At 41.5% G+C, this 14,843-nt stretch overlaps 1 protein-coding gene across 1 annotated transcript in view; it reads right to left on the reverse strand.

Annotated features, from left to right (window-relative positions):
* Nucleotides 1-6,060: 6,060 nt before the first annotated feature.
* Nucleotides 6,061-14,843, reverse strand: part of Chrnb3 (cholinergic receptor nicotinic beta 3 subunit) — a 32,228-nt gene continuing 23,445 nt past the window's right edge. Inside the window, exons 4-6 of the mRNA XM_021225159.2 lie at nt 10,312-10,421; nt 9,207-10,089; nt 6,061-7,112 (exon numbers count right to left, since the gene is read on the reverse strand). Of these exons, the coding sequence (XP_021080818.2) occupies nt 6,978-7,112; nt 9,207-10,089; nt 10,312-10,421 (1,128 nt within the window). The 3' untranslated portion in view covers nt 6,061-6,977. The remainder of the gene's footprint in view (nt 7,113-9,206; nt 10,090-10,311; nt 10,422-14,843) is intronic.

A 14,843-nucleotide genomic window follows, 5' to 3' on the forward strand; every position in this document is an offset into this window, starting at 1 on the left:
TGACTCTTTGGAATATTCTGACCTGGGGACTGTGGGCAGGTCCACTTACCCCCAGAAGACCAAGCCATCCAGAGTCTGCTGAAATGGTGGTGCTAGTCCTGCCTCCACCTACCAGGAGAGGGAGTGTCTTGAGACCCATCAGAGTATTGGACCTGCTTGCACACACCCAAAGAGAACCTTGGACCTGTACCCATCAGGAGAGGAAGAGACTCCACCAGCAATCACTGGAAGAAGGGATGGGAAGAAAACAATATAAAAGCCAATTTAACTACAGAAAACCCAATATGATGCCACCACAGTCTAGGAACTCTATACCAGTAAGACCTGAACATCCCAACTCAGATGAAGGAAAAGAAACAACCTTAAAAACAACATCATGATGATGATAGAGATTCTAAAAGAGGAAAAGAGAAAATCCTTTTAAAAAATGGAAGAAAAAAACAAACCAAAAAGTTCAAGAAATGGAGAAAAAGACAAACCCAAAATTGAAAGAAACAATTCAAACAGTGCAATGTTTGAAAGCTGAAACAGAAACAATTTTTTAAAAACACAGTCTGAGGGAATGCTGGAATTGTAAAAGCTGGGTAAACAATCAGAAACTACAGATGGAAGCATAACCAACAGAATACAAGAAATTGAAGAGAAAATCTCAGGTGTTGATGATACACTAGGAGAAGTAGATTCATCAACCAAAGAAAATCTCAAGCCCAACAGATAACTAAAAAAAATATCAAGGAAATATGGGACACCATGAAAAAGCCAAACCTAAGAATAATAGGTATAGAAGAAGGTGAAGAAATACAGCTCAAGGGTACAGAAAACATATTCAACAAAATCATAGAAGAAAAATTTCCCAACTTGAAGGAGATGCCTATGAAAGTACAAGAAGCTTAAAGAACACCAAATAGACTAATAAAGTTCCCTCATCCCATAATAATCAAAACACCAAACTTACAGAATAAAGAAAAACATTAAGAGCAGCAAAGGAAAAAGGCCAAGTAACATATAACGGAAAACCTATCAGAATTAAAACCGACTTCTCAATGGAAACTCTAAAAGCCAGAAAGTCCTGGAGAGATGTTCTACAGACATTAAGGGAACATGAATGCCAGTCCAGGCTACTATACCCAGCAAAGTTTTCAATCACTATAGATAGAGAAAACAAGATATTCCATTACAAAACCAGATTTAAACAATACATACTCACAAGTCCAACCCTACAGAAAGTACTGGATAGAAAACTCTAACCTAAGGAAGTTAACTACATTCACAAAAAAAATAGGCAATAGATAATCCCACTTTACCAAAAGACAAAGAAAAAAATGAGGTAAATCCACAAACAATACCAACAACAACAAATCAAAAACAAACAAGAATTAACTCAATAGTGCTTGATTTCCCTCAATAATAATGATCCTAATTTACCTATAAAAAGACACAGACTAACAGAATGGATACAAAGACAGAATCCATCCTTCTGCTGCATACAAGAAACACACCTCAACTTCAAAGACAGACATTACCTCAGAGTAAAGGGTTGGGATACAATTTTCCAATCAAATGAACCCAAGAAAGAAGCTGGTGTAGCTATCCTAGTATCTAAAAAATTACACTACAAACTAATATCAATCAAAACAGATGAAGAAGGTCATTTCATATCCATCACAGGAAAAATTCATCCAGATGAAGTCTCAATTCTGAACATCTATGCCCCAAATATAAAGGCATCCACGTTCGGAAAAGAAACACTACTAAAACTCAAAGCACATATAAGACCTCACACAGTGATAGTTGGAGACTTCAACACCCCACTCTCACTACTAGATAGGACCACCAGACAGAAACTTAACAAAGAAACAAAGGAACTAACACAAGTTATGACTCAATTGGGATTAACAGACATCTATAGAACATTCCATCCAAACACAAAAGAATATACCTTCTTCTCAGTGCCACATGGGACCTTCTCTAAAATTGACCACATACTAGGCAACATAGCAAACCTCAAAAGGTACAAAAAAAATTGGAATAACACCCTGCATCCTATTGAATCATCATGGTTTAAAGTTAGAATTAAAGAACAACAACACAAATTGCAGGAACCCTACAAACTCATGGAAATTGAACAATGCTCGATTGCACCATTCCTGGGTCAAGGAAGAAATAAAAAAATTAAAGACTTCCTAGAATTCAATGAAAATGAAGGCACAACATACCCAAACTTATGGGATACTTTGAAAGCAGTACTAACAGGAAAGTTCATAGTACTAAGTGCCCATAGGAAAAAACTGGAAAATAGTCTCACTAGAGAATTAACAGCATAACTGAAAGCTCTAGAACAAAAAGAAGCAAACTCACCTCAGAGGAGTAGACACCAGGAAATAATCAAACTGAGGGCTGAAATTAATAAAGTTGAAACAAAGAAAGCAATACAAAGAGTCAATGTAACAAAGAGTTGGGTTTTAGAGAAAATCAACATAGACAAACCGTTATCCAAACTAACCAAAAGGCAGAGGGAGACTATGTAAATTAGCAAAATTAGGAATAAAATGGGGCACATAACAATGGACAGTGAGGAAATCCAGAAAATCTTCAGGTCATACTTTGAAAAAATTATACTCCACAAAATTTGAAAACTTAAAGGAAATGGACAATTTTCTGGATAAATATCACTTATCAAAATTAAATCAAGAACAGATAAGCAATTTAAACAGATCTATAACCTCTAATGAAACAGAAGCAGTCATCAAAAGTCACCTAACCAAAAAAAGCCCAAGCCCAGATAGCTTCAATGCAGAATTCTACCAGAAATTCAAAGAAGAGCTAATACCAGTACTCCTCAAAGTGTTCCACACAATAGAAACAGAAGCATCATTGCCAAACTCTTTTTATGAGGCTACAATTATCTTGGTACCCAAACCACACAACGACACAACAGAGAAAAAGAACTACAAACCAATATCGCTCATGAACATTTATGCAAGAATACTCAAAAATACTGGCAAATCGAATCCAAGAACACATCAGAAAAATCATCCACCATAATCAAGTAGGCTTCATCCCGGGATGCAGGGATGGTTCAGCATATGAAAATCTATCAATGTAATCCACCATATAAACAAGCTGAAAAAGAAAAACCACATGATCATCTCACTAGATTCTAAAAAAGCGTTTGACAAAATCCAACACCCCCTCATGATAAAGGTCCTGGAGAGATCAGAGATAACAGGAACATACATAAACATAATAAAGGCAATATACCGCAAACCAACAGCCACCATCAAACTAAATGGACAGAAACTCAATGCAATTCCTCTAAAATCAGGAACAAGACAAGGCTGTCTACTCTCTCCATATCTCTTCAATACTGTACTTGAAGTTCTAGCTAGAGGAATAAGACAACAAAAGGAGATCAAGGAAATACAAATTGGAAAAGAAGAAGTCAAACTTTCACTATTTGCAGATGATATGATAGTTTACCTAAGTGACCCAAAAAATTCTACACAGCAACTCCTACAGCTGATAAACACCTTCAGCAAAGTATCAGGATACAAAATTAACTCAAAAAATCAGTAGCCCTACTACATGTAGATGATAAATGGGCTAAGAAAGATATCAGAGAAACATCACCCTTTACAATTGCCACACACAACATAAAATATCTTGGGGTAATTCTAACCAAACAAGTGAAAGACATGTATAGCAAGAGTCTTTGAGTCTTCAAAGAAATAAATAAGATACCAGAAAATGGAAAGATCTCCCATGCTCTAGGATAGGTAAGATCAACATAGTAAAAATGGCAAAAAAAAAATGGCAATCTTGCCAAAAGCAATCTACAGATTCAATGCAATCCCATCAAAATACTAGCACAATTCTTCACAGACCTTGAAAGAACAAAACTTTATATGGAAAAACAAAAGATACAGGATATGGAAAACAACCCTGTAATCAGAAAGGAACTTCTGGAGGCATCACCATCCCTGACTTCAAGCTCTATTATAAAGCTATAGCCCTAAAAACAGCTTGTTATTGGCACAAAAAAAAATAGACAGGTAGACCAATGGAGTCAAATAAAAAACCATGATATTAACCCACACACCTACAAACACCTAATTTTTGACCAAAAAAAGTTAAAATTATGCAATGGAAAATAGATAGCATCTTCAACAAATGGTGCTGGCATAACTGGATGCTGGCATAGAGAAGACTGCAGACAGATCCGTATCTGTTGCCATGCACAAAACTTAAGTCCAAATGGAGCAAAGACCTCAACAGAAATCCAGTCACACTGAACCTCTTAGAAGAGAAAGTGGGAAGCACCCTTGAACAAATTGGTACAGGAGACAGCTTCCTGAACATAACACAAGTAACACAAACACTGAGATCCACAGTTAATAAATGGGACCTCCTGAAACTGAGAAGCTTCTGTAAGGCAAAGGACACAGTCAATAATACGGCAGCCCACAGAATGGGAAAAGATATTCACCAACCCCACATCTGACAGAGGGCCGATCTCCAAAATATACCAAGAATTCAAGATGCTAGTCATCAAAACACCAAATAATCCAATTTAAAAGTGGGGTGCAGAACTAAATAGAGACTTGTCAATAAAGGAATGTAAAATGACTGAAAGACACTTAAGAAAGTGCTCAACATCCTTAGCCATGGATGTTGCATTTGCATTCAGGGAAATGTAAATCAAAGCAACTCTGGGATGCCATTTTGCTCCTGTCAGAATGGCTAAAATCAAAACCACCTATGACAGTTTATGCTGGAGAGGATGTGTAGAAAGGGATACACTCCTCCTCTGCTGGTGGTAGTGCCATCTCATACAGCCACTTTGGAAATCAGTATGGCAGTTCCTCAGGGAAATGAAAATCAGTCTACCACAAGATCCAGCAATTCCACTCTTAGGCATATACCCAAAAGATGCACATTCATCCATACAAGGACATCTGTTCAACTGTGTTCACATAGCAGCACAATTTGTAATAGCCAAAACCTCAAAGTAACCTAAATGTCCCTCAACTGAAGAATGGATAAAAAAATGTGGTACATTTACACAATGGAGTACTACTCAGTGGAAAAAAAACAATGGAATCTTGAAATTCTCAGGCAACTAGATGGAGCTAGAAGAAACCATCCTGAGTGAGGTAACCCAGTTACAAAAAGACAAGCATGGTATGTACTCACTCATATATGGATTTTAGACATAGAGCAAATGATTACCAGTCTACAATCCACACCACCAGAGAAGCTAGGAAACAAGTAGGACCCTAAGAGACATACATGGTCCCCTGAAGAAGGTAAAAGGGGCAAGATTTCCTGAGCTAATTGGGATCTTGGTGGAGGGGAGAGGGAGTTAGGAGAAAGAGGAGGGAAGAGGAGGACAGGAGGGAGCAGGAAGATTAAGTCAGGGGAAGAATACAGGAGAGCATGAAAAGAAATACCATAATAGAGGGAGCCATTATGGATTTAAAGAGAAATCTGGCACTAGGGAAATGTCCAGAGATCTACAAGGATGACCCTAAGTAACTAAGTAGCAGTGCAGAGGCTACCTTAAATGTCCTTCCCCGATAATGAGATTGGTGACTACCTTATATGCCATCCTAGAGCCTTCATCCAGTAGCTGATAGAAGCAGAAGCAGACACCCACAGCTAAACACTGAGCTGAACTCCTGGAATCCAGTTGCAAAGAGGGAGGAGTGATGAGCAAAGGGATCGAGACCATAGAAACAGCTGACCTGAACAAGGGGGAGCTCATGGACTCCAGACTGATAACTGGGAAACCAGCATAGGACTGATTCAGACCCCCTGAACATGGGTGTCAGATACAAAGCCTGGACAATCTATGGGGCCTTTGGTAATGGATCAGTAAAAGAATGGACTTTGGAAGTCCATTACACATAGAGGGCCTAGGCCCTACCCCAAATGATATGACAGATTTTGAAGACTCCCATGGAAAGCCTCACCCTCCCTGGGGACCAGAAAGGGGATGGGATAGGGGGTCTGGTGGGGGACAGGGGAGGAGGGGAAGGAGAGAGAACTGGGATTGACGTGTAAAACAAGCTTGTTTCTAATTTAAATTTTAAAAAGGAAAAAATGTTTTCTTTCATAAGAGTAGTGATGGCCATGGTGTCTCTTCACATCAATAGAGCAATGGCTAAGACACTATCCAAAGTCATGATCAAAGAATATTCAGCACTTTTAGTTTCCTGAGAAAAGGAGGACTTGCATTAAGAAATGCAGTTCTAGCAACTAATGCCTGCTTTTCTGGTCTAAGTTATTTTGATGCGATCTCACAGCAAGTCACTAATCACCAGCCTTCCTACTTGCACCATTAGAAAAGCTTTGCAATGCAGTGACCCAACTTCCAGTCACACCCATCTTAGAGAGCTGTCATAGTCAACCAAGATCATATCCCATGAACACTGTATTTGTGGGACGGTCATTGACAGTGTTGTTGTCCAAGAGTTGTACCTGTGTAATTCCTGAAACTGTTGTCAAAATGTGTTCACCCACACTGGTAGAGAAGTACCACGTGGTACCAGTATGCAGCTCAGGTCAACCCCCAATGGGTTGGGCACATACCAGAAGTACTAGGATGGGCGAAATGCAGGCATTTAAGGATGAGCAGATGGAAGAGCCTGGGGGATCAGCAGATGCAGGAGTTCGTGGAGTAGACAGATACAGGAGTGCAGGGATGAACCGATGCAGAGATTAGAGGCCTCCTACACAAGAACATAACTTGGAGTACTCCTTGAATTGTCCAAATCCATCTCTAAAGAGAGCAACCCATCATGTAAGTCCAAACCCACATTTTCTCAGGATCACCCAATCACAGAAAGCTCAGTCGACAAGGCGAGGGTGCTACAGCTAGTGCATACATCTGCATTCTGTGAACATGCCAGCAGCTGTCAGTCCTAAGGTGAGACTCATCTCTCTGTGTGTCTTCTAAATAGATTGGAGAGTTGTTCCTAATGGGAATGGTGCAGCCACATGTTCAAGGCTGGAGTGAAAATCAGAATGGAGCCCAAAACTGAAACGGTCAGGAAGAGCCACAGGAAGATGCGGTCAAGAACTTGAGCCACAAATTTCCAGTCTTGCACTACCTGCAAAAGACGAAAGGGAGCCTTTCATTCAAGAAGCTGAGCAGCTCTTCTGAACTCATGAGGGGACATAAAAAGAGCAATGTTGGACTTAGGTCACTTTTTTAAGTTTTCAAAATGTGTATACGCATCACTAATGGGCTTAGAGTCTCGTCCAGTGATGTTATTCATCCCACCCCAAAAATATCACTTGCAAGTTGAGTGTTCAGGAACACTTATCAACAGTGAAGATGTAAATAGAAACTACAGAATTATTTGTGTACTTGGAAATATTGCTAATCAAACACACACACCAAAAAAATCCCCAATTTTTATACAATGCCTCCTGATATACCTATGATACCAAACACAAATTGGTATCTATAGACCATTTGTAGTTAATTGTCACAAGAGTTTCCTCCTACTCCACATGTGGGCATGGCTCCTCTAACTCCAGAAGACATCACTGAGGAAGAGAAGAAGGGAAAGTTTGGACAGGCATTCTTGGAGCCTTTAGTTAGACTGGGATGTTGTAGGAGAATGGGTACCAAGCTTGGAGCAGCAGGTACAGTAGAGAACAAACCACAGACTAGGGAAATCTGTGAGAAACACATGGGAGCTCACCTTTCAAGGGATACAGAGTGCAGTTTCTTCACAAGAAAGAAAATACACTCAATGGAAACCACTTCAGATCTTAAAAGAAAAGGGAAGAGGGAGAAATGGATAGAGGAAGGAGAGGACCTTCTGTATTCTAGGGACACACAGTACCATCTCTCCAGGAATCTCCCAGAAGTATTGCACTTGTGGTAGATTGCCAGGGAAAACCAGGACACTGTTCAGAGAATAGCTAGCCAGTTGAGTACTGTGATCAATATTTTCGGTTGCAGTACCTGTAGACAAGGATTTGGTAAAGATGGAATAGACCAGGAGGCCCACCCACTGACAGGAGGGGACAGCAGGCTGTTCTGAACTTTCCAATTTTAAAAACAAAACTGTAGCATAAAACACATAAGCAAGAGACAGTAAAGTGTTAAAATGTTAACCTTAGGTAGTGGGATTATTAGTGATTGAGATCCTCTTGTCTAAGGTGTCCAAATTATCTGTGCTGATCATATTTTTAAACCCACTTAAATATCTATATTAGTATTTACAAAAGATGTAAAGAAGTAAAACAAAAGCTACTTCCCTAGCTAAAGCATATCTATAAAAGCTGGTAATTTTCTAGTCTTTTTTTTTCACTCAAAATCTTTAACTGTATGAAAAAACATGAAGAGTTAGAGGGAAGATAAATCAGGATGAACACTCAAAGATAAAATATAAGGTATGCTTTCAAAACCACTTTCCTAACCCTGTTTGTGAGCCTTGATCTAGTTTTCAAGAATTTTAGAGTGAAATGCCTGAACCCTGCCTGTGGATGGGGTATAGATAAAGGCTACTTTCAGCCTGTGTACTGACTGATTATTGTTAATTTCTTCCTTGCCATGTTCTTCATTTCTGGGTTCCAGAAAAATGAGGTTCTGGCAAAGTAACATGTCACATGGGTAGGAGTGAGTCTGTGGCCAGGATGATAGTACCTCTGAAACCTGGGTATTTCTGGTTTTGAGGCAGGCTCTAACTATGTGAGCATTGTTGACCTCAAACTCCTAGGTAGCTAGAATTCCAGCATAGAACCACCCAGTACTTGTTTTTCTGTAAAGTTACACTAAGTAACAAGCTCCTTTTCCCTTGAGGAAGCATCTGTTGTAGCTAAACTTGTATGACTGTTCAAATTTTGATTCTTTCTAGTCACTAGAGGCATTTCTAAACACTGGGTTTAAAAACATCATAGCATGAAAAAGTAAAAAGTACCACAGACCAGGGGAACCCACTGAGTTCTTTAAGATGGAATTGAGGATTTATGGAGAGCAACGCTGAATCTGCAGCTGCTTGTTTTTAGTCACTATGCTTTTGTGAACTTTATTCCCTAAACATTTAATGCTGGGATTGTTTTTATATGGTATCCATAGGCTAGCTGATAGTGCCATTGTAAGCAAGGACCACACCCCGCTGTAAGGGACAGCAGCATGGTGCTCTTGAGTGCTCATCAGTGACAGCACTACCGCATCACAGTGGACTCACCTGGCTAATGAAATGCTCCTTCTTCACGTGCCTTGAGATGTACCTGATAGACTCAGCCGCCCTTTCCAGGAAAGTGACCAGAACTTTTTCTCCATCACTAGTAGGAATCTGTTTCTTTTTCCCTGAGACTTTGCCCCTCACTGCTGCTCTCCTCTCCTCTCCATCAGGGAAAGAGAAGCGGTCCATGGGGTCCTTCATGCAAAGCCACCTCGGGAGTTTTTGCAGAAACAGCCTCTTCACCCAGGGGGCCATGGAGTGGTACGTTGAAGAAGATCTGTGGTGGACGTTAATGACGAACACTGTGACGATAATTGACAGGGTGACGAAAATCATGATGAAGAGGAGGTACTCGCCAATGAGAGGAATGACTTTTGAAGAAGATGGGATGATTTCTTCAATTACTAAAAGAAACACTGTCAGAGAGACCAAAACCGAGGTCGATAGTGAAAGCTTTTCCCCTTCATCAGAAGGTAAGTAGAACACCAGGACTGTGAGAAAAGACAGCCCCAGGCAGGGGATTATCAAAAAGAGGGTGTAAAACAATGGCAGGCGTCTCAGAACAAAAGAATAGGTCACAAATGGGTAGGAATAAGAACCTTCTCTTCTGTTACCCTTCATGCCCTTTGCATCTAATATCTCCCACTCTCCATTATCAAAAAAGTCTTTCCGGTCAACATTTTCATTGATCAGAATGAGGTCAACCATGCTACCATCGTAAGTCCAGGATCCAAACTTCATTGAGCAGTTCTGCCTGTCGAATGGGAAAAAAGTGACGTCCATGGTGCAGGAACTTTTGTAGCTAGCAGGAGGAGTCCAACTGATGGTTCCACCGGATCTCACAATGGCCTTGGTCATGAGGGAGCCTTCGAAACGTCCGTCAGCACTGCCATGAAAGTAGTTAACACTTTAGTGGCTGGCCAAACACTCACTGTTGGGAGGGTTTCCCCGCCAGTCCACTATGTATGCTGCATTTGTCTCCTGCCATAATGCCAATCAATATTTGACAAACAAATCAATTTGATACATAAAGTTAATTATCCCTCCCAAATCAGACTTTTCTGTATCCTGGGTTAATCTGACTAATGTCGTACTCTAAGATACTTACTTTTCAAAGAGAACTATGTCAGGAAGCCAGAGAGATTCTGATGGAACCTTTATCGAATTAATTCCACCATACTCTTCAGGATTCCAGCGTAATTTTTGGTCTGTCCATTCCTGCATGAAATGAGTAATGAGACGATTTTATTCTGGAAATTCAATGCTTTAGAGCTTGGGGGTCTTCAAATTTCTAAGACTTACCAGCCCACCCATTTTGTTACAAAAGGGGTTTTCTCACAGATTAGACCCTGCCATCCCATCTAGGATTCAGTAAGGCTTCAGCCTGGCCGCTGACCCTCCACCTGCCCATGTGTGAACCAGTCAAGAGGCGTTAATTAACGACTCGTGCTTCTACCCTGTTTTCTCTTAAGAAACAAACAGAAATGTTGTTGTTTTTACTTTTACTCCTTACTCTTTACTCTTTTGGAGGCCTGATACTCAGTTCCCAAATGTCACTCACACAGAAACTTACTTACGAGTGCCCAGCCTTAGGTTGGTTTCTTTCTAGTCAGCTTTCCGTAACTTAAATTATCCCATCTACCTTTTGCCTCTGGGCTTTTTCCTTCTACTTCCGTATGTCTGACTTCCACTCTCACTCCATGGCTGGCTGTGTGCCTGGGTGACTGGCCCCTGATGTCCTCCTTGATCTCCCATTCCTTCTCCTTCCTTGCTCCGCCTCCAGCTTTCTCCCCCTATTTATTCTCTCTGCCAGTCAGCCCCGCCTATCCTTGCTCCTGCCTCGCTATTGGCTGTTCGGCTCATTAGACCCTCAGCTGTTTCAGACAAAGACTCACAGCTTCACAGAGTTAAACAAATGCAGCACAAACAAACGCAGTGCACCTTAAAATAACATTCTTTAACACAGTAAAGTCACAGCTGTGTGGGAAGGCACACGCCTCTAGTCCCAGTACTTGGGAAGTTAAGCCAAGAGAACCATGAGCTCAAAGTTAGCCTGATTTATACAGTAAGACCCCTTATATAAAGTCATATCTAATCTCATCCAGTTTATTCCAGGAGGATTTGTCGCAGTGCCCTGACAATGGGAATGTATGATTTGGGCCTCTTACTGTGAAATGTCCAAGATCTGTGACCATTGCTGATGGCATTGTCACTTTTGAACAGTGAGAACGGATGGAAGACTTTCCTTTTATGGTTTATCTGAAGTGGTTTGTAAGCTCCTAATTGACATTTTAAATTATGTCCCTAATATCCTGAGCCTCCACGTGTTTATATTTTTTCTTCAAGCATTAGAAGGGTATACCCAGTGTGAGACTTCCTGGAGCCCGGCAATGCCATCCATGTCATTAAATATCAAGAATCGCCAGATGGGTGCCTTAATTGGATAGCAAAATACTGAAATATGAATGATGCCTAAAAAGTTCAAATTGCTTCCTAAATATTTATGTTTATGCCCATAGATTTGTGAGGCTCTCTACCTTGATCAAAAAAGAAAGAAAGAAAGAAAGAAAGAAAGAAAGAAAGAAAGAAAGAAAGAAAGAAAGAAAGAAACTTTGCTTCTAGGAGATAGTGGTCAATGCAGGGACCCATAACTGTTCAGACTGTTAAGAATAAGTGATTGTGAGTGTTTGGTGGTAAGACAGGGCATCTGTATCAACCTCCCCAAATTCAGCCACCCCACCCATGGCTCAGAGAACATCACAGAAGAGGGGACAGAAAAATTGAAAGAGCCAGAGGTCAGGGTCAGACAGTGTCTTCTGGACATGACCGAGCGCTGCACTCCTAAACTGACTGTAGCTATGACTGCATACACAAAATGTGCACAGGATCAAACATTCCTGTACAGACTGGGAAGCGACCCCAAGCTACCACTCCATCTGAGTAGTCATTGGCAGTCGGTGGCCACTAACGGAGAGAAAGAGAGTGTGTTTTCCTTAGGGGTGGGTGGCCCCACACCCATGCCTATATAGATAGCTATAATCAAACTCAGAAAACAAGAGGGTTATTAAAAGGGGGGGACATAAAACTGAGTGGGTGGGAGAGGCAGAGAATGGATATAAACAAAATGCACTGTACACAAGTATGAAATTCTAAGAGAACAAACTTAAAATATTATATATCTGTAATTACCTTTCCTTTAGATTTACTATAATAGGAGAGATGAATACTTGATTTGACATGTAAAAAAAACTGTTCACTCAAACTATCTTTTTGTATTATTTCCTGTTCCTTCTGGCAAAGCGGCTTATGTGGATTTGTTTGGGGCACAAAGGACACATGTCTAGTTATAGCTGGTATTTTCATCTATGTGTTGCTTAAATAAATACTGATTTATTATCTCCACCAAAGCAGTTCTGGAATGGATGGAGGAGGGGTTACTGAGACCCCACTCCTGACCCTGACTGCTGTTGAAGGAAGCAGAGGAACTTTTCTTTGCAATACGGCCACGGTATGTGGTTCACACCCCAGTGGCTGGCCCTGTACCCATGCACATCTGGGCAGCACTAATAGGATTCAATGAGTCATGCATATTTTTAAAAACAGGACAGGAAGTTAGAAGGGAGGTGTCCTGGGGATGCTGGGCAGAACTGAACTGGGAAGTGGCGAGCGGATACAATCAAGACCTAGCGCATCTATGTAAAATCTTCAAAGACTAAGGATCCAATTAAAAAGTGGGCTACAGAACTACATAGAGAATTCTCAGTAGAGGAGTCTAAAATGGCTGAGAGACACTTGAGAAAGTGCTCAACTTCCTTAGCCATCCAGGAAATGCAAATCAAAACAACTCTGAGATACCTGTCAGAATGGCTAAAATCAGAAACACCGAAGACAATTTATGCTGGAGAGGATGTGGAGAGAGGGGAGCACTCCTCCATTGCTGGTGGGAGTGCCAACTCGTACACCCACTTTAGAAATCAGTATGGAGATCCCTCAGGAAAATGGGAATCAGTCTTTCACAAGACCCAGCAATTCCACTCTTAGGCATATATCCAAAAGATGCACATTCATACAGCAAGCATGTCTGTTCCACTATGTTCGTAGCAGCATTATTTGTAATAGCCAGAACCTGGAAGCAACCTAGACGCCCCTTAACTGAAGAGTGGATAGAGAAAATGTGGTACATTTACACAATGGAGTACTATTCAGCAGAAAAAAACAAGGGAATCTTGAGATTTGCAGGCAAATGGATGGCACTAGAAAAAACCCTCCTGAGTGAGGTAGCCCCGTCACAAAAAGACAAGCATGGTATGTACTCACTCATATATGGATTTTAGGCATGAAACATGGGAGTATTATTATACAATCCCACAGCCAGAGAATCTGGGAAACAGAGAGGACCCTAAGAGAGAGATGCATAGTAACCCAGAGAAGGGGAACAGGACAGAATTTTCTGAGGGGATTGGGAACACGGGGTGGGGGAGGGAGAGGTGAGGAAGCTGGGAAAAAGAGAGAGGGTGAAGAGGAGGGGAGAGGAGGACATGGGGGAGCAGGAAAGTTGAGTAGGGGAAAGAATAGAGGAGAGAAGGAGGAGAGATACCATAATAGAAGGAGCCTTTATAGGTTTGAAAAGAGATCTGGCACTAGTGAGATGTCCTGAGGCCTACAAGGATGACACCACCTGGAAATCTAACCAATAGTGGAGAGGCTGCCTTAAATGCCCTTCCCTGATAACGTGATTGACAATTTCCTTGTATGTCACCCTAGAGCCTTCATCCAGTGGCTGAAGGAAGCAGAGGCAGACACCCACAGCTAAACACTGAACTAAACCCTTGGAACCTAGTTGCAGAGAGGGAGGAGTGATGGGCAAAGGAGTTAAGACTGGGCTGGTTTAACCCACAGAAACAGCTGATCTGAACAAGGGGGGAGGTCTTGGACCCCAGACTGATAGCTGAGAGGCCAGCATGGGACTGATCCAGACCCCCTGAACGTGGGTGTCAGTGAGGAGGCCTCAGCATCCTTTGGGGCCGCAGGTAATATATCAGCATTTAGCCCTCTCATCCAGATTGACTTTGGGAGCCCATTCCATGTGGAGGGATGCTGTCTCCGCCTGGACACATGGGGGAGGGCCTAGGCCCTGCCCCAGATCATATGACAGACTTTGGAGATCCCCCATGAAGGGCCTCACCCTCCTTGGAGAGTAGAGTGGGGATTGGGGGAGGGGCTGGGGGAGGGTTGAAGGGTGGTGGCAGAGGAAGGAAGGGAGGGAGAGGGAGCTGGGATTGACATGTGAAGCAAGCTTGTTTCTAATTTAAATTAAATTTTTAAAAAATCTTCAAAGACTAAATTAAAATGATTTTTAAGATGAAAATAAACTTGAAGCTCCTAGATAATAGCAGGAGCTCTTCAAATGTGATATCTCTCTACTTTTTTTTTCTCGGGCTGCTCTGTTTCCTACCCCATTTGGAAGAGCCCACACAGCTCCCTCCTTGTGACCACCTTGTCTCCTGCTAAGAGCCTCTTGAAATCACCGGAGGTTCGGAGGGTACAAGTCTCAGAAATGTTGACACAGTGGCATTTTCTGTTTGTTTCATTTCACTTGCCCCTCAGTTGCCACTGAGAAGTCTGTTCACAATAAAATCC

This window comes from Mesocricetus auratus, unplaced genomic scaffold (assembly GCF_017639785.1).
Source record: "Mesocricetus auratus isolate SY011 unplaced genomic scaffold, BCM_Maur_2.0 Super-Scaffold_100026, whole genome shotgun sequence".
Lineage (NCBI taxonomy): Eukaryota > Metazoa > Chordata > Mammalia > Rodentia > Cricetidae > Mesocricetus > Mesocricetus auratus.